Raw genomic sequence first — 23,069 nt, 5'->3', positions numbered from 1 at the left:
GGCTATGTAATAAGTAAAAGAATTAGACCCGTTCCGCTCAATGTGAAAGCATTCGGAAGTGCAGGGCGTTTGCTGCCGAACAAGCGCTGGGGGCACTATAAAACACGAAATCTTTCGAATAAAACGAACTTGTATTTTGTCTGCATGGCCCTTTAAGCAAAGTAACGTACTGGTGATTTTATGGCGGGGGTATTTACGATGCCATGAGAGAATTTGGGAAAACTATGTCTCCAGTCCGTGAACAAGGAAGAATAGGCAAGGCACAAACACCCCATTTCCGTTGGGTTCTTTTTTTAAGAGAAAGAGAGAGAAGTATTTTGCATTACCATGAACAGAAGCTATATTATGAACCTGGCGCTATAAAAATTGAATAGACACTCTTGTGTTATCTAACAAGGTGCGTTTCTGTGTTGCACGCGTTCTCTATATGCACGCGCTCCTTTATTGCAGTAGCTTACCTGATGATAGAGGCGGCGCTGCCTCGACGTAGAGTGCATCAAACTATACAATAGGGATTCTTCCATACTTCTGGCCTGCTTTTCTTGCAGTGCCAAATTTTAAACAATTGACCATTTCGGCAGGATCATCGCGTGTGTAATCCTCCCCAAACCGGCACATCTGCAATAGTAGCGAATGATAGATTTTATGGTGATGTCAGAAATGGCACCACCAATGATACATTCTCTTGTGGCTTAATCAGTCGTCCTTGAAAAAAGTGGAGCGAAACTAAAGATGGCCTCTGTCCTGTTAGAAGTCGCCTAATTTGTCATGAACTCAGAAATTCTTACGCACTTCGTAGTTTTTTCCCGTCGCTAGGTGGGAAGACAAGGGATTCAGGAAAGGCTCGAATTTAAGAAACTTTCTGGTAGCCTTGATGCCAAAAGTTTTAAAACAGCAAGACCGTGCACACATAAAGAAAACTAAAGATGCTGAAATGCACTGCGTTAGTCTGGATGTAGTGAGCGCTTTTATTTCGCGCTTTCTCTCCACACTGTTTTTTGTACAGTCGTACCTATTTAATTACGCCGACATGTTCCGTCGGGCTCACTCAGTGCCAATATTCCACACTGAAAAGAGCGATGCCTTAATTTTAGCTTGTTGTATAAGGACAACGATCGTATAAAGATCGTATAGGTAGACCGTACATTTGGAACGACCCCTTGGAACGTCCCCTTTATCTCATGTGCACGATTGGAGTGATTGATTTCTTTGAAAAGTCGGAAAGCAAGCGAACGGTCACTGAGACGGACAGGCACGGAACTGAACAACAGGTGGTGTCAAACAAAATACCGGACGTACACATAATACGTTGGCAGTATTTCTCGAAATGAATTGGGCAGCTCGGTGTGCCATTTGAACTAATCTGGCTAGCGACAGCGCTGGCAAGTTTCGGTTCCTTTAATGTGCCACTGTTGTTGCTCCTGCAGACGGCACACGGCTGTGAAAATCGCGCCCTGCTACCGACATCCGGTCATATATGTCCCCGACGCTTCCAAAAGTGCTGTCGTGGTGAGTCTGCCCGCTTTCGCTGTCACGGGGGTTCCTGGCCGGATACTGTTCTTGCCTACCAGGAATGCTTGAAAACACGGACAAAGTGATCGGTAGGCATCGTACGTCCATTTCTGTCTTGGTGGAATGCAAGGACAGGTATAATGGCTCTTCATGGCCGTTCCCAGTCGAAAAAGACGACAAGAAAAATTTCTGTAGTTTTGTCGTATTTTCGCGGGTCGTACTCTCGTCTTGTCGTATTCTTGTCGTGTTGTGATTCTGGTGTTCTGACGGGGGTCGAATTAATGCCCTGATTTTGATGTTAGTTGGGCGGGATTCCTGTCTTGTCGTGATCCCGATGTTATTAGTAGTCGCACATGGTTAGAATGTTGTTGCCCATTGTGAAGAGTAGCGTTCTGTTGTGACTACAGGAATGTCTACCGTTGAGAAAATTGACTTTGTCGTTACGACAGAAATATCTGTTGTCACAACAGATGGCTTTGTCGTAACAACAGGACTTCTGTTGTCACAACAGAGGTTTTTGTCTCAAGACAGGAATTCTTGTTAGGTTTTTGCGCTATTCCTTTTGTGATTTTAGACTGGGTTGCGTCCAAAAACAACCTTTGATTGCACAATCTAGAATTCTCTTTTCGGAAAGCAAGAAATGAAACAAGTGCGTCAAAAATCTCGGCCTAGAAGTTAGCCTTCCAGTCTAAACGTAGAGTATTTACGCGGCAGGGGGTGAATGCGACCGGGGCAACTGTATATCTTTCCAATGCTTTGGAAGTAGCTTTGTCTGTCATAGTGCATGCTTTCCAAGTCCCAGGCGTAAGGATACATTCTGCAGTATAAACGTCTTCCAAACTGTCAATCTTGATCCGCCAATGCAATCCACACCGACGTTTTAAGAGAAGACCGCAAAGGTAAGCTGCCTGTATAGTCGATTATGTTTTGTGCATTTGAATCTTCTCAATGTTCTGATAATTTGAGCCTGTTCGAAGGATCAACAGTGGCCGTCCACTTTGTAGAATAAAAGTCCAAATGCGGCGGTGAATTCCCCCAAGCGTCATTTCTGTGCGCCTATCTTGCTTTATCACCTTATAAAGTTTCTGCTGGCTCACGGATTCCGCTTATCCAGTGCAGTTCACTACTGGATCCTGAGAAGAGGAAGACGCTTATCGAGGATATTGACGAAGAGTATGAAGAGATACGGGAGGACTACATGGACTCGCAAAGGGTAAACGATGTTATTGTCGAGCAGTGCAGAATTACGCCCGCTGGTATAGCGCAACAAAACTCTGTGCTAGGTGTTCAGGTGATGACATCGAACGCTTACAGTACGGCTATTCTAAGCATTCACATAATGTTAGCGTTCATGCTTACTGACGAATTAACACCGTTCAGTCACATGGGAAATATCCGTACCCTCGAGATGCCTTTCATACGTGTTGAAACATTTAAAGCGAGGCGGTAAACCATGTGTGTGCATGTGCACACCGATGTATGCATATCTCTATCGCTCTCGCTCTATGTGTGGGAGTGTGTTGCGTGCGTGCATGCCTGCGTTCCGTGTGTGTGCGTGGGTGAGCCTGTGTGTGTAAGTGTGTGTGTGAGTGCGTGCGTATGCACGTGCATGCTTGTGTGTGAGTGTCCGTACACATGCGTTAGAGAGTGCGCGTGTACGTGCGCACGTGCGTGTTTGTTGTACTTGTGTTCCATCCTGCTCCAGGGCTGTTTTTTTTTCCTAGCTCCGGCACCATTTCGAGTGCAGTCAGTAGGGCAATATGGCTTGCACGTAATTACAGCACAGAAACAGCGGTTTGCCTGTTCGATACTCCTGTTCGCTCCTTGGCTAATGCTGCGGTTTTAAGACCACTTGTTCGGTTTTCGTGTCTAAAAGCACCCGTAATTATGAAGCAAAAAAAAAAAGAAAAAGAAAAACAGCGGTGCTACATTTTGCGCTACAATTGATTTGTTCTTATGCTTCGAGGATAATTGTATTACATGCATAAAACGTGTCTTGCAGCGACTAGGAATAAAGTCGGAAAGCTATTTTATTTCACCCCGCAAATAAAACCTTAAAAAGCAATCACATAATACGAGTTGATCTGTGTCCTTATTGGTGGTAAAATTTACGTTCTTCTATTTATTTTAGGACAGAACTTATGTTCCTTTGGAATACGCCCGACAAAACCGGCTGGTGCTTAACTGGAGCTCTGATTTCCTTCCGGGTACGTACACGTGACATTGCCACCGCCGGTAGACATATGCTTTGTGAACATGCCAAACTATCTATGTTTCGGAAGGCGTCTGAGCGTCCCCATGGCCGCTAACGGCAGAAACTGAAGCCAGGAAAGAGGATAGAAATAATGTATGGCAACACCACTAAATCGGTTCAACAGCTCGTAGGTTCTGCATATGACCTCGCATCCCAGAAAAAAAAAATCTGCGAACATTGTTGTTTGAACAAATAATTATACGGGGCAGGTAAAGATTATTTTATTATTGAATAACATCAATGCTATTATTGAACCAGGAGAAATAAGGATGGTAATCAATTTCCTCGCTAATGTGAGGCAGAAATGAGGAACGCGGTCCTGCTTGCTTTGAGAGGCGGAGGAATAGATAGTAAAGGGCAATGGCCTGCTCGAGTAGAGGAGTCACTACATGCCGCATCAAGAGGAAAGTACAATGCTGTATGATGTGCGGAACGAGTTGGCAAAAAGTGCATTTTTTCTGTCCACATTTTGGCTGCGGAAACAAAAGTTGGAGCCAGCCATGAAGCCGACATTGTCCCGAGAAACCATGTGTGCTTAATACATCGGATGAGTATTGAGAGGCCATCATTTAAACCTCAAGATAACTGGTGTTATCAGAGTGAAATTATATGTTAAAGGAAACCAAAGTGTAAACGCATATAGTTTTATTTGGTCTAGTGCAATTGAGGATCAGGAGGAGTAATAAACGTTTATTTAACTGTACGCGTGCCTGTGTGGGAGGTCTTCGTCCTGGAAGCCTTGGTCCTTTGCTGCCCGGAGGGACCTGTCCACCAGTCGTTGCTGGTCTTGAGGACGCGAGCTGGTCAGCAGGTCCTCCCTCTGCTCCAGGGTGAGGTTCGGTGGTGGTGGAGGGGGTGGTTAGAGATGAGGAGTGTCGTCACTCCCACACCATGCGGTAGGGAGCGTTGGATGCGGGACAGTACTGACAAGCCAATGTGCATGATGTTCGGTGGATGGCAGGTAATTAAGAAAAATATACTTGAAAAGTGCCGAAACCATCGGAACAAAAAGTTTTGAATCTTTTTCCGAACCAGCTTGACGTTCCTGGTCAGTTTTTGAGCCGTCATGTCTTCCGCGGTCGGGTCGAACCAGAGCTGAACCGGTACAGAATATCTGCCGCATGGAGACAAGCTGAACCGGCATATTGTGCTATTTCGCCCTGAGCTTGTCGCTATAAAAACTTGCTGGAAAACTTGTGCGACCATTATCAAAGAAATGTGACAGCATTCTTTCATGTCGTACTTCTTGTTCCTTCTTCCAATGCTTTTTTGGAACCGACTTTTGCTTGAACGACTAATTGATGCCACTTCTAGTGTAACATCTCCTGTTTGACTTTGACTTGACTGTTTGGCGGGACGTTCCGCTGCTACACGACAGCGCTTCCTTGACTGGATCTCCTCTCTCATGAGGGAAGAACTTTTTGCGAGTACCGGGCACCTCTACCCCTGTTACGCTGTGCTAAGGAATGTCGAGGGAAAAACGTGTACCGGAAATTACCTTTTCCTTCGTGCGCGCCTTTAGCCACCTTCATCACAGATCACGCTAGGTCAGAACACCTTTTTGCGGCGAAGTTGTGGGAGAGAGTGTATTGGTGCCATTCCAGACACCGGGTAGCGCTTCTGTTGCGTCCACGGTCTTGCTATCGTACCACTTGTATACTGGTGTGTGTCATTCGAATAACATGCGAACGTACTGCTTCGAGGCCAGACAGCCAGTGAGCTGGAAACCGTTGCTGGTATCTGAAGCATGCTGTAGCATTAGCGCTTGTCTGTGTTTCGTTTCCACCACGTAGTAATGGTAGTAAATACTTTTTGTTCGACCGAAACTACAGGCCGAGCATGTCGACCGCCTGGGCGACCAGTCTGCGCTGTTCTTGTTCTCCTTCAGAGCCAAGCCAGTCGGTCCAGGTGGGGATGGAAAAGGACGGGGAGGGATACGAGCCAGATCGCCGAGACGGCAGGCAATAGAATAGGCAATGAGGTAAATCAGCATAGGCAGTGGGACAATTGGGACAAGAGGGGTCAGCGCGATAGCAACGTAGACATAGGCGAAAGGAAGTAATAAGAGCTTTTATTTAGATGTGTCAGAGAAGTTGAACCTCCTCTACTGTGAGTGATGGGTGAGGAGGTGGGTAGAAGCGCCTATCAAGACGGAGCTAGAGGTAGACCTCTTTGATGGTAAAGCGCAGAGATAGCCTCCCACTGTCCTCCGAGGTCCCGGGCCAGGGTATTAACGGTGCCTGGTACACAGTATCGCGGGCGAGTTGATGCACCAACACATTTCCGTCAATCCAGGAATGTCCATGGACCCAAAGGATGAAAACGCCGAATGGCCGCAGAGCGAAGACCGCTTGTTCGACCTCCTCTGGCAGTGTAGATGGTAGGGAGCGGTTTGGTATGTGTATAAGGGTGGCGCGAGAATTGCAAAAGACTGTATTCGGCGACAAGGGGAAGAAAAGCAAAGGACTCGAGGGCACGACTAATGGCGAGAACCTCTATAGACATTGCTTGCAGAATGTGAAGGTACGGACCGCCAGTGCGGGTTGCGGCTTCGGCAAGGTGAGGGTGGTACAGAGAGTAACCGAACGAGGCTCGAGGAGCCACAAAGGAGGCATCTGTGTAAGCAGTTCCCTGGGTTGTGAAAAAAGGGGAATGATGCTGCGCGGCAGCGTGACGACAACCTGCATAAAAAACAAGGAACATGTTTGACGGGAGAGGGAGGATACAGAGGTTGGGCGCCGAACTTTCATCGGGAGAGGTAATGGGGAAGACGAGAATCAGAGATTAACCCGCCTGAATCCGTAACCAACGACCCTGACACGTGAGGGAGAGCCGTTTCCAGCTGTAGTACCGCTACTGTCGTGCTGTTCGCAATCGTGCGTTGACGTGCTTCACCGCAGCGGATTTCGTTCCGCAGTGGTGCATCCTTTGGAGCCTACCTGCGCAAGTGGTTTCGACGCTGTTTAGCCAGAACGCGGAGCCACAACCAGTGAGGATATTTAAAGAGGGTTTCTGCCACAACAAGGTTGCTTAGTTTTGACAACATATTTAAGCAATGAGTCATTTGAAAATATTTTTGGGAAAGTGCTTACAAGATTTATGACACGAGTTATGTACCCCTACGACGTGTATCTCGTTATGTGATATAAAGAATTCAAACACACTACGGGAGAGCCACACGATCATGGTATGTCGGAGCATATTTTGATGAGCTTCCAGATGATCTGTTTTTGATATCCGCGACGTAAGCTGCGAGCGGCCACACTTTTTTTGAGGACAGCTGAGCTCAAGCGATCAGCAATGTATCATTTTTTTGCACTTTTATTTCTCGCTTGTCATTTTTCCTGAGTTTTATGTTTGTATTTCGTCTAAACGTTCCTCCGGTGTTCTGGTTTTGTACTTTCCCTGACGTGTTATAACTGCGCGTTGTACTCAATCAGTCCGTGGAACTATCTCTGCTGCCGGGCGTCGACACATGTAACTACTGAATGCATATAAGCTTGCCCGCGACTATATTGGTGTACATTGATGAGTTAAATAAGTCTTATCTTACCACAAAGGAGCGCAGCGCACTTAAGGTGTATCAGTCGTTTTTCCAAAGAAGCTCTGGTTATGGTATGCGTATTGATTGTAACAGAGTATTTCACGTAGCTTGACGGGAGCACGAAACTGCCGTGTAGACTATTTCGCTATGGAAATGATTCTAATCCTTATCAATTGTGGGGCTTATGTCACCATATTTAATGAGACGTTGAATAATTAAATGACAAATTAAGCCCATTTCCCGAATTTAACACGAATCTAGCGTACATTTTTCGTTTAATAAGTTGCAGAGCGCCGAAAGAAGCACAACTGCATGATGGTTTCAGATAAGATCGAAGAAAGGGTGGCACATCGACCTTCCCGATTTGCTTGAGTTTTTTTTTATGTCAATCCTCGTTGATTGTAATGTCCTCATCCAACGATTATTTCCATGAAAAAATTAACAGAAAAAAATTCGCGAACGCGGCAAGGCAAACCGTCGCCGCTAGCTGCACTTGCACCTTACTATCACTACAGTATGTCACGGAGAGCCTGGCGGATAGGGCTCCTCTCTCGCGCTGTACACGCTTCAGGAACAAAAACATGCAAAATGCTTTTGATGTTTATGCAAGTTCATGTAGAGGCCGAGATGTATGGAGAATTTAAGAAAAATTGAAGATTCGTTTTTTATGTAAGCGTCTGAACTTGGGATTTTTCCCTTTTTAACATTCCTGGATACACAAACATTCCTGGATATTCCTGGACACACAAAGATTTCCCTGACGTCATATCCGTCACCAAAGTGACGCCAGTACAACGAAGAAAGCGGCCTGTGAAGGGTGCGCCCCTGCACACAGGGTCTTCTGGCGGGGACGCAACTTTTAGTACTAAAGAGTACGTTATACTTAGAATTGTTCTTTTTCGGCTTTTATATTTTAACACGAAAGGGATTTATGGCGGTATTCATCGAGATAACTCTGACGTCATATCCGTCACGGAAATGTCGCCAGTACACCTTTGCCGAAGCGAACCGCCAGCAGTACGACGCTCGCCAAGCACACCCACAAGTCAGCCGCCGACCCGTGAATCATGCTCAGCTGCAGATTTCGCTCCACATTTCACTTCAGTGTTTTACCGATTTATATGACAGAGGAGTCAACCATATTTTTTTTATTCAAACTTGCGTGGCTGTTGCATCCTAACCGTATCTTATAAAATCACAATTTTAGATGTGTTTATTTAGAAATAAACACAATTTGGCGCATGCGCTCTCTGGCTTGCCGGCTTGGCGCATCCGGCTCGGCGCATGCGCTCTCCGCAGCCGGTTCGCGTCTGACCCTGTGACACGCCGCGTGAATGCGAACTTGGCCATGAATGAAAGCGAGACCGGGCCGTCCTCTCTTTGCGTTGCGTGGGAGCTGGAGGCTCTGGGCCTTAGTAGGCAAGCGGAATCTGACCACGCCGCGGGTATCGCCGCCTGGTGAGCGCTTCGGCTCGGAATACGTCGAAAGCAGGGCCAATTTTTTTTCCAGTTATTTTTTCTCCCCCCCCCCCTCCGAAAAATAAAAATAATAACCCCAACTGTAGAGAAAGGCAGGCTTTGAACAAATAATATATTAATTGCAACAAAATCAGAGGTAAAACCAAAACTTAACCAGGCTAGGCCAAGCTTTCACTTTGTATATCTAGGGTTAACTGAGCTAATCCACAACCCTTTTTTAGTTAGATTACACAATTTTTTCCAGGGAAAATATTGGTGGATGGGAACATTAAAATCATTAGGAAATTATAATGAAAATTTCAAGCAAATGGCAGAAGTCTACCAGCCACCTTTTGTTCGATCTTGTGTCAGATCACCCTGCAGCAGTTTCAGTCTGTTCTCTTTACTGCAAAAAATTGCAAGGCATTTTTCTGCGGCAGTGGCGTATTCAGGATATATTAATTCGAGGTCGGGGGCGTAGCGGGGCAAAGCAGGGAAGTTTTTCAAATTAAAAATAACAAACAACTCAAGGGTGATGCCATAGTCTACATAACTTTCAGTTTATTTCGTTCACTTTGCCCCCAGCGGTTACTGATGGCTCATACAATCATCATCGTCATAATCAGCCTGGTTGTGTACACTGCGTGACGCAACCCTCTCTGGTGGTTACTGCTGGTTACGTTGTTTTATTGCTTCCTTTTTCATTGTATTATTACTCGTACGAATCGTTATTCTGAGCGCGACACTAAGTATTTAATCGTTCCAAGTGGTTGGAGCACAACAGTAAAAGCGATATGGGCAATGCGCTGCACAACGGAAGGAGATGAGGTGGTGTAAGCCAGAATCCGACTACATGTGCCCTAGTTTCATATCCATACGGTCGTTCTCAGAATATAATCTGCACCTGTGCAGAATGTCCCATTGGCACATACAGCAGCCCGCGTGCGTAGCATACCTGACGCGGCTGGACAGGACAATGCCATTCCTAATAACGTCATGTCTTGCTTGCTCGTGCGGCGTCATTGAGCTCTGAGCACGCTTCAGTTACAGTCTGCACACTCCTACAAAATTACGGGCAATTCTACTCTGTAAGCGATCTGGCGCGGTAAGAACACGTCGTTTCCAGCACTTTTCGTCGCTTGCTGCCGAGAGCTATGCATCTCTTCGGTTCAAAGAAAGTTCGCGGAAACCTGTATTTTAGGCCTTCTGGGACCCTTTAATAGAACTTTGTAGTGAAACATCATCGGCTGGACTCTATTAATGAGAATCTAATTATTCGAAACCAACCTGACTCATTCATTCATTCATTCATTCATTCATTCATTCATTCATTCATTCATTCATTCGCAGCTAATTTATAAAATGCTGTGTACCCTTTTCCTGAAAGCGCCATTGATGTCAATAAAGGACTATGAACCAGGGGCGCGTCAATAAACCCCCCGACTGGGCACGTCAGAAAGCAAGCACAAGCGGACAAGCCGGCATTTCTGGAGACCGTTACAAACATACTTCATTAATTTTGCGCCATTCGTCCATGGTCACGGTACGTGCTGTGTATCTTCGGCCGAGGACTTTGTTGTTATGTAACATGCATTGGCCTCCAACCTTCTTGGAGCGTTTTTGTAGCGTTAGCTACACTGGCCGAGGTTGAGTAGTTTCGTGTGGCTCCTGGAGAGCCGTGCTGCGCATGCACGAGGAGCAGTGATGTCTCACGGCGCACAGCTGGAGCGCCGGCGCCGCCGCCGACGCGATTGGATTGAATTGGATTGCATTAGATTAAATTGGATAGGATTCAATTGGATTAGATTGAAAATCGTTTTAGCAGCAGTAAACATGATAATCAGCTAGACAATCCTAATCCCAGACAACCAGGAAACCTACCAATAACCAGCTGAACCTTAGCTTACGCTACGTATATCCTGGCATAGCCGTGTTAAGCTACAGCGAATTTTTTTGCCACTTGAGGCAAATCCTACAACTTATGGCAAATTTTTATTCCTCTACAGACGCTTCGACAGCAGCCTAAACAACTTATACAAGGACATCATGAAAATACTCCTATAATGGGGAGAGAGAGGAACAAAGCTGTTGACTTTCAACACTCAGCTAGTATGGGTCCGGTTTGTGCCAATAACACAGATAATTTCGTTTTATTTTCTTTAAAACATTTTACAATTAACACTTCCAGCAAACCACTGAAACACCCGGCAAAACATAATTTAAAATGGTGACACTGAAAGGAATTCACTTGGGGTTCTACAGTTTTTTTCTTACTCTACGGTTGGCCTTTAGGGAAGAACACGGCGGCTAATTAGAATTACGCTAATTATAATCCGAGCGTGAAATCCGTGGCGCGGACGAGAAGGGGGGGGGGGCGATGGAGAATCATTGCGTAGCCACCAATCCCCGCTTGAGTAAATTCGTAAACATTTGTACCACGTCGCATACCGTGTTTTAAACAGCAACGATTTGTTCGTAGTGCAGCCGCAGTTTCTGGGTTCCAAGGCCTTCCACGACTTCGACCTTGAAGAGCTCGTACCTCACATCGACTGGAAGCCCTTCTTCGACGTGTGGCAGCTCAAGGGGAAGTACCCGAATCAGCGGTACCCGAAGATATTTCAGGATCCTGATGTAGGTGCGTACGCTTTGAAGTGGAAAAAGTGAATGACATCTCAAATCCTGTTTTTTGCTATGATGTAGTTCGGTGATAACTGTAGAACCCAGATTTTGTCAAACTCTTTTTTTAAAGCACTTTTCTGTGACAATGACAACGCAAATCTGATGTGTTCAGCCCTATTGCTCAGCTGCTGCAATAGTTACTTTTCTCTGCCACAATAGCCTAACGGTCCTTCGTGATATCGTTTACTGATTACTTTTTGATCGCAGCAAATCATTACCGAAGCCCCGGCAATGCTCACGTCATTTACGTCTCTGGAGGTGAATAACTGAAGGGATATTAGGGCGAATATTTCAAAACGTTATTGCCTCCTCAGTTTACCTTCGTAACTTGGTTGTACTTGTTTAATTAATTTTGTACAACGTAACACTAGTTCTATGACAGGCCGCTTGCCATCACGATCGCTTAACAGTATCGTTCGCACGCTATGGGCATTTTTGTCTCGCTTTCTTTTGCAGGCGAAGAGTCCAAACGGTTGTTTGACGAAGCGAACCGCATGCTTGCTCAGATAGTGGACGAGGGACTGCTCGAAGCGCGGGGTGTATTAGGCTTCTACCCCGCGAGCAGCGCTGGTGACGACATCCTCCTGTACGCGGAAGACACATTTCCAAGAAAGCGAAATATCGGCACTCTTTTCGGACTTCGACAGCAGGCATGTAATCTTTGGCTTTTTTCTAGCGCTTTATAAAAATTATTGGGAGAAGATTGCAGCTATACGGTCCTAGTTTCATTTCCGTCAAATTTTCCAGCAAGACCTTTTATGACGATGACGGTTGTTCTGGCGTGGCGTACAATTTATTTCCGCCCCTTCTTGGGAAAAATTGCCCCCTAAAACCGAAAATGATCGCAGTCTTCGTCGACGCAATGTTGCAAGCTGAATGTCAGCCGTTATAATCGTGAATGCAGTCTTTGTCGACGCGTGCACGGTCAGAATCACTGCATGGCTTCTCGTTGCATTATCCGTGCTCTTGTCGTAGGGGAACCGCGTGTTAGCTTTCGTAACAAGAAAAGTGGTAGCACAAACAGGGACACACCCTGCATGTGGCTGAACGTACAAGCTTCAGTAAAACCTTACTCCGCACTTTTGAGCCAGAAACAGACGTCCCGTCAATGACCCCGTTCTTACATCTCCTTCCTGCTCCTATTGAGCACGCAGTAGAATCTGGTGTTTGTGTACCGCTGTACTAATTGCAGTTCTGCCGTACTAGTTTGAAAGCATCCTCTTCTTCAAAGTCCCCTCTTGCGCTTCACTATAACGATGATGGTGCTGGGGACGCGATTTCGCGTCGCACCTGGGCACGAGTACGGGTAAGTGTTTTGTTGAACCCAGGTATACATTGTACTCCGTAACAGCAACAACAACAACAACAACAAAAAAAAAAACTAATGAACTCAAGGGAAAACGCATGAAGTGCAGACGAAGACAAGTATAGTAATACCTCCTTAACTCGAAGTAGTAAAAGCCGGGAAATATTTCAAGAAGGGGGGATTTTCTAGATTAGCAAAGTTGCGCGAATAGCCATGAAATATGAAGTTCGTTGCAAAAAAGGCGCTACTACTTACCAGCTCTTCAACAGCAGCTTCCAATCTTGCTTTTCGTAAAGGTTTGAAACAGAATGCAAAAAACATACGAGAGACGTTCACCAGCTGGGTTTTGTGGCACTGCAGTATTACTTAGCAGAAAAGAATTGCTTAATACTGGCCTGCTTTGCGGTCGCACTAGGGCCTAGTAAGGAGTCCTCTAGCTGCTTGACGCATTGCATGAGCCGCTCTTCAACGCCGCTCTATCACACCTCCATTTTTATTGCACTGTACGTCTGCGCATGTCTCTACTGTCACATGACGTGCCACAGGGTTGCTTGACGAAGTTGATATGCCTCTAGGCTCAGACTTCACGTTCGGGGAAAACATCGGCTTTGTCCTAGGCGCAGCTGAACATAAAAAAAAATTCAATGGACTTAGGCGTGGCAGCATCGCGCTAATCTTGCGAAACAGTCCACGGCGGTGAAATTTTCGTTCCACTCTCAGTCAAGGTTTCGAGATATCCGCAGTTTGGCCGAAAAATTACTTCCAAATAAATGGCAACAAATACATGGGACGTATAGTAAATGGTTGGGTGCCGCGGAAAATTTCGGCTTCGCCGATTTTTCGAGATATGCGAGTTCGAGTTAAGGAGGTGTCAGTGTATGTTGTTGCTGGGTTTGTCGTGTCTCGTCTGCACTGCAAGATCACAGCAGGCATTCCTCGAAACAAGAACAAAAAAAAAGAACGTTTTTAAAAATTGCTTTTTCAGAACTTTTTTGTTACCACTATGCAAGAATAATTGACGTTCCGTGGATTCAGGCACGTAGGTCAGGCAACGATGTTTTGCGAAGTCAGAGCACGAGCTGGGACACGCAGTGACGTGTTTTTCGTGAAAATGTAAAACTGGAAAAGCTGGGAGGTTTTATTCCGTTGCAACATTTGTGAAACGTATAAGGAAGGTATTGATTCCACCGATTGCGCAAACGCTTGTAGCAATAGAAGATTGGCCTCCACCAGGTTGTGTATTATGTGCACGACTTTCAATGCAGTTAACACTGCAAGGCTGCCGTTTTATTCAGAATGTCTCAAGGAGGGAAGTCGCTTATTTTCGAGCTGGGAAAATACGTTACGTAGCGCGCACACACGGCCCTTCTATTATCCGCATTATTGCACCGGTGGAGCTTGGATGTCGTATGCATGTCGTATGCATGGTTTGCCCATGCATACGACATTTAGGGTCAACTTTTAAGCTGTAAAGAGTTCTAAAAGCAGGACGCATCGCTCTTGTTGCATGCCTGCAGATAATGCAAATGATCCATCACTCTCCACACCACTGCAAGAACACGTTAGAAGACGGAGACACCCTGGTTTGGTGTAATCCACTATTTACAAAATCTGCACTTTATGGCAACAGCTGAGCTTCTTGCATCCTGTGATGTGCTTTTTCGCCCTTGGTGACACCATGACAATTTTATCCCTCTCAACACCACAACCACACATACCACTAACTACCACTGAATAATTTGAGCTACGACCATCGCTCTGTTTCCACGAAATTCAATATTACCAATTGAGCGTAAAAATCGCAGTATTGATAAGTGATTGTTAAGATTAGTTGGTTTGATCGGCGGTTATTCTGCGTGCGTGCGTGCGTGCGTGCGTGAGTGCGGGAGTGTATGTGTGTGTGTGTGTGTGTGTGTGCATGTGCGCGTGCGCATCTCGCGTTTTCGTGCGGGTAGTACTACATATTCTGTGCCCTCACAAGTTATTTTGAAATATGAACTTCCGGGCATTTCTCTCTAATCATGCCTACTACAACCAGGCCACAAAGAGCAAGCCGGGACCGTTCCACTGCCTCTCGGACTTCGTGGCCCCCGTGCACACCGGCATTCACGACTATGTGGGACTCTTCGCCGTTTCTGCAGGGTTCGGATGCGAGGAAGCTTGTGCTGAGTACGAATACATTTTGTTTTGTTTTTTGTTATGTTCGCACTTATTCTAAAATGTGAAAAAGATCGTGATGGGCAGGATTTTATGGAATTAATGGGCGTGATATTTTTAAGGTAGGTCGACACCTTCGAAAAAAAAATTGACAGGTGTAGCCCAAACGTTACAATGGTTGTAGCCCAAACGTTACAATGGCGTAACTAATGGTTGCAAAAAATCAAGTTTTGAGAAAAATGGCTTTGAAGGTTCAGACCTATTGTACGTATTATAAGAAACAGTCAATGCGCCTAAAATCCGCCAGGCTGATAGCTTGCACCCTTCTTGTAACCGGCACGATCTCCGTTTGGCCGAGCATAGGCGCACACATTTTTTTTGCCTGTTTCGTGTCTTACAGTTGACTCACATGCAGCCTTTGTCTTAGGGTGACAGTCACTGGTCAGGCACGCCGTCCTCGTACTATAACTGTAACTGCAGACTATAAAGTACTATAATGGTCTCCTTGCGAGGCTAGAACTAAATCCGTGAGGTTAAAACGGCATACGAAAAAGCACGGACAACCAGACACGAACGCAAGGCAATGCAAATGCGCGCAACGTGAACACGAGTGTGCCACCCATTGCCCCTTAGTGAAAATTTTGAAATAAATCAAATGTACACTATCCCGAAATGTGTCCAAAAGCTTAGAATGTAGCTAAATAAATTGGCATTATGTAACGTATATACGAAGAAACATTTAGGACGACATGGCAGATACTGCGTAATCGGAAACCTTCAGTTTCGGTTTCGGATGCGTCTCGGTGGGGTTGAAAAATGGTCATAACTTTTGAACCGATTAAGATAACAGCACAATTTTTTTTCTAAATATTCTTCAATAGACAAAGATGTTGAAATTGCAAAATTTAAAAAAAGTCATTTTTTTCAAAAAATGCGTTTTTGAAGGTGTCGACCTACCTTAAATGTGAAATTTTTAAACGAGAAAAACACGCCATAGCGTACGCCCCTCCAAGGTGATGTCCAATGGTTATCACTTTTAAAAAATGAAGGGAGCTCATACTTATCGCAAAAGTGATGGGGTAAAGGTTGTTGCGGCAGCTATAACAACAAGCAAATCGGCTGCAATCGTGGACCTACACTGTCGTAAGGGTCGCGGAGGTTGCGTTCTGCTTCGCTACCTTCAAGTCTCAAGGGTCGTGTTTTTAATTTTAGGTCAATTTAGATGTTGGGAGCGGCATACCAACCAGTTTAATTACCGTTGTCCACCGCACCGGAAGAGTCCGGCTTTTATATCCATCTCTTAACCGGATATCGGAGCAGCGCAGCGCGGTTCTTAACATGCGCTTTTATTCTGCTGCGAAGTTTGCGGTATACCCCGTGCCATGTTTCCTACAGGGTCTCGGATCAAAGGGAAACCGGAAGCGAAAAACGAAAAAAAATCACGACGTTTTCGGAACGAAAACGGAACGTTATTTAGAATATTTTGTTCACGAGTGAAACCGCAAAAAAATACAGTGATGAATTCCGCACGGTCAGACTCCCGTCAGCAGCCCATGCGCCAGCAAACCCAAGAAAATCCCGGGCAATCACCACTAACATAAAACCCGGGGTGGGGGAAGCATGCGGTGTATAAGTGTATTCTTGGCGCCCTGGCGCTTTTGCCCATGGACATGAAACCATTGGGGGAAACTATGAAACCTGACTTTCGCATCCAGCGGCGAAAGTCAGGTGGTCGTCCTGGGTGGTACCCGAGGGCCCTCTTGTGCCGAATTCGTGCTGCCTGGAGACCCGGGCATGTCCCCAGGAGGTTTTCCTCTTCTTCCAACGTCGCTTTTATCCTTCCTGTTATTCTTCCGGCTATTCTTGTGAGGGCATTTTTGTCAGGGGTGCACATACCCCGAGAGGGCGATTGTCCACGTTAAGCCGTTAGACTTGGTCGTCGTCGAAGCCATCTCCGATACGCTTACAACCACTAAAAATAGAGCCCTTACAGCCTTTAACAGTGTCAGTGGAGTCTTTAACCGCAACACCACTATTACCTAATACTGGACAGTTCCTATATCTTATTACACCGGGCTAACACTGAAGAAAAAAACAAACAAGTGCCCGCTGCTGTCGGGCCAGTCTATCTTGCTTCTTTCCCCTTTCAAAAATTAAGTATCCGAGCTGCTGGACACTAGGAAAGTTAACAGGGCTTCGCGAACGCGGTTGAACCCGCTGGATTCCGCAGAACAGAGTCGGAACGGGACCGAGAAAAGGAACAGGCAAACAAACGAAAAGAAAAACGATATTTTTTGCCGGAACCAGAACGTAACCGAAAGATTTTATATTTCGTTCAGGAGCTAAACCGAAACAAGCTAAGTATCGGCTTTCAGTTACATGGAAAATGTGAGGCATTTCAGCATTCGTTCCAACTTTAATGCAGCGAGGAGGGAAATTGCCGCCGATTCGCTGGTGTATAAAAATTTCCCCGCATTTCCCCGAGGGGAAGAATGTGAAAGTGCGAATGCACGAGTTGAATTTGCGCGGTTCGGTAATGTTCGCGAAAGAGAGATCACACACACACACACACAACTACAAAGAAAGAAAGATGCATTTATTCACAGACACCTATTTGTGTTGTCGTTGTACTTGATTGCTAGAGCGGATCTCAGCTTTGAAATTTCGTGTCAGTACTGCTTTAAGCGGGTGCATTAGCCCTTCTCACGCCCGATTCCTGGCCAATCCCCCACGTGGGTATGTGCCATGTCAGCGGCCAGGCAGCGCGCGCCCATCTCCCCCCGTTGCCAAGGAAGACGAGGAGCACGCGCACCCGCAGCTGTTGCTATTTGGACGGACGGCGGTCGCCGGAATTCAGGGTCGCTTATAAAGTGCATTCGCACTTAAAATCACCTTTTGTTTCGCTAACTCCCTCTTTCCACCGGCTGGCTTGCTGCCTGCTTTCCTAGTGTCTCCGTCTGTTATCGTGTTCTAGACCTCTCTACAACACTATACGTCTATCTCAATGGCCAGTGCTTAGCTCTCCGCGTTATCGCCGCCCGCAGTTCGCAGCGAAGCCGGCGTTGCTTCCGTGTTTATTCATTATCTAATTTATTTAGACATCTACTGGTTTATTCTTTAAATCACTGTATTTATTTATTTATTTATTTGCGTATTTATTCATTATCTAATTTATTTAGACATCTACTGGCTTATTCTTTAAATCACTGTATTTATTTATTTATTCATTTGCTTACTTACTTATTTATTTAATTATTTGCATTCACCTACATTCCCCTAACGCACTGTGGTAAGAAGGTGCTATAGATGAATAAACATAAAAATTCAGAAACGCGACATAATAATGAAGACAAAAGGAAATGATTTATTTTGGTGTGAGAGCAGCAGAATGCACCTCAGAATTGAGCGAAAATAGCAGATTACAGCAACGCATTCAATGAAAGCAGCTACAAGTCGCGCTGCATTTCTACGCAAGTGATGCCAAAGCGCAGCGGAAAGTCAATTCTTAATTTTTATTGCGGGTTTCCACAAATAGTTATGTACCGTTACGAAGCGTTACATGTTTTTGTTCCGACCTGAACCGGAACGAAACGCTTGTTTATGAAAGGAAACAGAAACCGGAACGAAAAATATTCAGGCAAGCTTGCACTCACGCGCAGACTTAAATGGTGAAGCTGCTGTGCCGGAGCTGAGCATTGCCGGAAGATTTGCAGGACGCATAGTTAAGCTTCAGTATTATTGTTTATTTGCATAGTTACGGTGCTGATAATCGTCGTCATTAGCATCGAAAAGGTCGGCGTCGTCTTGGCGGCGAGTGGTGGACGCAAAATCAGCCTCTGAATTGTAAACTTCCACCAGCTGAACTGGCGAAGCTTGAAATAAGCCCCGCAAGGATTGAACTATTGCGAAGGTGTAGGACTTCTTTATACGTGAGCGCTGAAGGACACACCACCACGCCTTTGTAGAAGTCTGGAATAGTTTATTTACATTTTACGTGTCTGCTTTGTACTGTGACAGTAGTAGTCATAGTCATATGCATCAATATGGTAGTGTTCCTAATGGGAATTTTTACATGCGCGGGAGCGCTTGACGGCAGCGCAGGAGTCTTTTTTTTTTTCTAAAGCCACTGCGCGAGCCGTGGAATCGGCGGTCGCCGCAAGTCACGCGTGCGCGAGCGCTTCACATTTTCTTGGAATTGTTTTCCGGCAACACCGCAGTAAGGGCTTGTACAACAGCTCCACTGTTAAACCCTTTCGTTCCGACACCCTTGGTTTTGGAATGCTCCTCAACGAGGGGTCTTTCTGTTCCTGACTACAACGCCGACGCTGTACTCCGGATTTTTCGCAAAATGGGCCCTGCAACAATTTTTTCAACCTTTCTCAAAATCTTGAATGCTTGCCAAATGGAGTTAACCAACCCATCGAGCACATAGATTAGGGGTTCGCGAGTTGCCTGAGCTAAATATTACCGCTCTATCTCTATCAGATAACTTAGAAACTCACTCAAAAGATTTTTCTTTCTGTCATGTTCTCGTCGTTTCTTTGCCGCTCAAATTACGTCATTAGAGCGGTGTAGCGGCTATTGGCAGCTTTCTTTCAGTTGCAGCAGTGAACGCATTCGAAAGCCACCTTAAAAAGAAAGCCACAAAAGCAAATCCGAAACGGAAGGCTGCTGCAACGACCAAATCACACAGTGCGGCTCCATGCGGGCGATAGCTACAGCTTTCACAGTGCTTCCAGTCCCGAAGAAAAGACTAAACGTGTTGCAGAGTGAACTCAATGCTTTCGCATTAAATCTTGGAATCGACAGGCACTCTTATTGCACTGAAGGAATACACGGCCGGCGGTAAACAAAGCGTCGCCCACCGGTTCTGGTTTTATTTTGTCCGGTAAGCGAAATACGGGCTGTTGGTTAGCTAACGAGTTGGCTTCTCGTGAAAAATATTTATTTGGCTTTTAATCTTATTTATTATCTTATATTGGCTTTAAACCTGGTACAGCCTACCTGAAGCAGGCCTGTTCTGTATGTTCTTTTTTCTCTTTTTTTTTTCATGAAGGGGTTTAAATCTTTTTTTCAATGCACGAAATTTGCATTGGAAATTGGCTCCAGTGAAGGTTCGGTGGCTTTAATCAAGAAATGCTCTGATTAGCTACTACTAAGGTGTCAGTCGAACAGCTTGGAGGAATGACTAACAGATAGAGAGGGCCTGAAGAAATACCCTGGTCGTATGCGTCTGCAATATATGAAAAGCGCTCCATAGGACTCGGTACATTCTGGCGCGTGGCGGTCGCTATATGCCATACGACAAAAGGCCTTCCACCTAGTGTTTTGTTTAACTAAGGCTATCTGGTTTTGTGGATTAGAACTCTGATTTAAAGACACGTATTCGCATGATCTCTGCTCCACTGGCGAGATCGTTATGCACGACAACTACTGCGTTATCTTTGCATCTATCCGGAAGGTCATGCATAGAAGCGGATTTGTTTTGCCGAAGCGGCGGGGGTGGGGGGCGGGGGGGGGGGGGGTTTACGAAAACAAATTTCTCAACAGCACTTCTGCGGTTGTTGCAAAGGGAAGGAGCGAAGCGGTGAGTGTTTGGTGGGATTTGGTCTTGCATAATTATTAGGATAGGTATCTTTACACCCAACGGTTGCGCGCTTTCACTCATTATGAAATCGAACCATGTTTATGCTTTCAGGTTTCGCAGAGGCAACGACGACTTCAAAGTGATAATGCTTGAGGCCCTGGCGGACAGGTTGGCTGAGGTGAACTTTTTTTTATTTTCTTTAATAGCGAAGTATAAAATTCCTGTCCGCGCGCTTTTCATCCACTTATACTCCACCCACGTATACCACCGATGTCGATCACTACGGTGCAAGCTATTTATTTATTTATTTATTATTTTTTATTTTTATTTATTTATTTATTTATTTATTTATTTATTTATTTATTTATTTATTTATTTATTTATTTATTTATTTATACTGTCAACCCTCGGTTGAGGGCCATAACATGGAGGGAGTACAATAGTGAGTACAAACAGAAAACCGAAAAAGCAGACAGGGCAATCACAAAGCAATGCACACAGGGAAACAGAATTAGCATTATTCAACCATGACTAAAGTAAGCCTCGATTGCGCTGTCATCGATTTCGCATTGATTGGTTGCTGCAGGCATTTGCCGAAGCATTGCACGCTGAAGTCAGGAGAAAGCACTGGGGCTACTCGCCGGACGAGGAACTCGACAGCGCCCAACTGCATTCGCTACGATACAAGGCAAGTTTCTCGCGACTGCGCAAGATTTGTAAAAAAAAAAAAAAAAACGTTTTTCTTTAACGCACCCACGCTACACAGGCGATGAGGCGCGCCGTGGTGGAGGGCTCCTGATTAATTTTAACCACATGGGGAACTTTAACTTGAGGCGAAATCTCGCTCGAACGGGCGTTTTCGCTTTTCGCCTGCATGAGTAAAGCGACCGCCGCGGACGGGAATCGAACCTGCGTCTTTGTGCTCAGGAGCCCAATGCTTTAACCGCCCAGCCCCCTCGGCGGAGAAAAGTAAACTTTGCAATTTCAAAAAAGAAAAAAAAAAAAACACTAGAGGCTTCTCCAAGCATCAGCTGATCTCAGGCTTCAACTGAGATACGCCAAAAGGAATAATTAATAGTGTGTAAAAAAACTCATCTGGGTCTCCTGAAGACCTTTTAAAAGTACAACACGCGAACAAGTTATGGGGAATAGTTGAAGTGTGACCTGGGGTGGGGCCCGAAAGTTTGGCCAGGTGCTTTCAGAAGCGTGCGTGTTCTATCCGCTGGAACTATGCGATTCGCGCACGTTTCCTGTTAGGACACATACAAACCTAACGCAGTATGTGTCGTTAATAATTGAACAGAAAAAAATTGGTCTCTTCTTACAAAGGTACATGGGTTAAAAAAAAAGAAACGTTTAATGTGACTTGAAAGTCTGTATAATACAAAACCTACACGAGTTTTGTAGCAATTCGAGGTAACGTATACCTATGTACCCGTTAGGGTGTCAGCAATTGCTTGTCATCCATAACAACTTACTAAACGTTTGTTTCAGCAATTCTTAAAACCTCTCTCGTTAGGCAAAAAACATACTGTGTGTAAAATGTTCGATTTAGACGTCACCACAAGAAAGGGTACAAGGCTTGCGCCTATATGTGCCTCTTGGCTCACTTGTATTCAATGCACGTCAGAATGATAACCCCCTTACAGTTCACGTGAACGGTGGGTATACCCCATGCGTCTAGAATACTCATCTATACTTCCTTTTTAGGGACGCATTTGCGGAGATCCATGACCTTTGTGAGACAGTCGCTGTCTGTGACCATAAATTCACTGTGTGTATTCCTACTACATTAAGTTTGACATGATTCCTACCGAGAAAGCTGCTTAGTAGACCCGCGTTTAAAGCGATCAGTGGCAACTTTATGCGAGCGTGTGGCCGTTGAATTCCCAGGGCATCAGGCCGGCTCCTGGGTACCCTTGCCAGCCGGACCACTCGGAGAAGTTAACCCTCTGGCGACTGATGGACGTTGAGCAAGCAGTAGGAATCCAGCTCACCGACACCCTGGCCATGCGTCCAGCCGCGTCTGTCTGTGGACTCTACTTCGCGCACCCGGAGGCAACCTACTTTGCGCTGGGTCGCATCACGCGCGAACAAGTACGTGTCAACAACAACAAAAAAGAAAATTAGCAGTGGCTGAGTTCGGCTATGCCAGGATATACGTAGCGTGAGCTAAGGTTCAGCTGGTTATTCTTAGGTTTCCTGGTTGTCTAGGATTAGCTGATTATCGTGCTTACTGCTGCTAAAACGATTTCGAATGCAATCCAGTCCAGTCCAGTCCAGTCCAGTCCAGTCCAGTCCAACCAAATCCAGTCCAGTCACTGCTCCTCCATGCGTGCGCAGCACGGCTCTTCAGAAGCCACGCGAAACGGGTATCAAGCGGCTCCGGCGCACCGTTAGAATTGGCTACTGCGCAACGGAGGCGCACAGCTGGGCACGCGCCTGCACCAGTGCGTCTATCGCGGGTATGGCGTCACTGTTCCGGAATGCGCAGTCTATCGAAAGTGGAGACCCAATTCTCTACACACCCGTACTCCAATTGGATCCAATCTAATTTAATTCAATCCAATCC

The 23,069-nt window shown here is 45.7% G+C and overlaps 1 protein-coding gene across 1 annotated transcript in view; it reads left to right on the top strand.

Annotated features, from left to right (window-relative positions):
- Positions 1-23,069, top strand: part of LOC144148803 (methionine synthase-like) — an 89,304-nt gene that overhangs the window by 63,597 nt on the left and 2,638 nt on the right. Inside the window, exons 24-32 of the mRNA XM_077680306.1 lie at positions 1,428-1,509; positions 2,627-2,725; positions 3,644-3,719; positions 11,248-11,403; positions 11,904-12,097; positions 14,792-14,922; positions 20,609-20,675; positions 21,084-21,185; positions 22,391-22,594. Of these exons, the coding sequence (XP_077536432.1) occupies positions 1,428-1,509; positions 2,627-2,725; positions 3,644-3,719; positions 11,248-11,403; positions 11,904-12,097; positions 14,792-14,922; positions 20,609-20,675; positions 21,084-21,185; positions 22,391-22,594 (1,111 nt within the window). The remainder of the gene's footprint in view (positions 1-1,427; positions 1,510-2,626; positions 2,726-3,643; positions 3,720-11,247; positions 11,404-11,903; positions 12,098-14,791; positions 14,923-20,608; positions 20,676-21,083; positions 21,186-22,390; positions 22,595-23,069) is intronic.

This window comes from Haemaphysalis longicornis, unplaced genomic scaffold, assembly GCF_048455015.1.
Source record: "Haemaphysalis longicornis isolate Haplotype H1 unplaced genomic scaffold, Haemaphysalis longicornis Haplotype H1 scaffold_8, whole genome shotgun sequence".
NCBI lineage: Eukaryota > Metazoa > Arthropoda > Arachnida > Ixodida > Ixodidae > Haemaphysalis > Haemaphysalis longicornis.
This window is presented reverse-complemented; position numbering and strand designations above follow the sequence as displayed.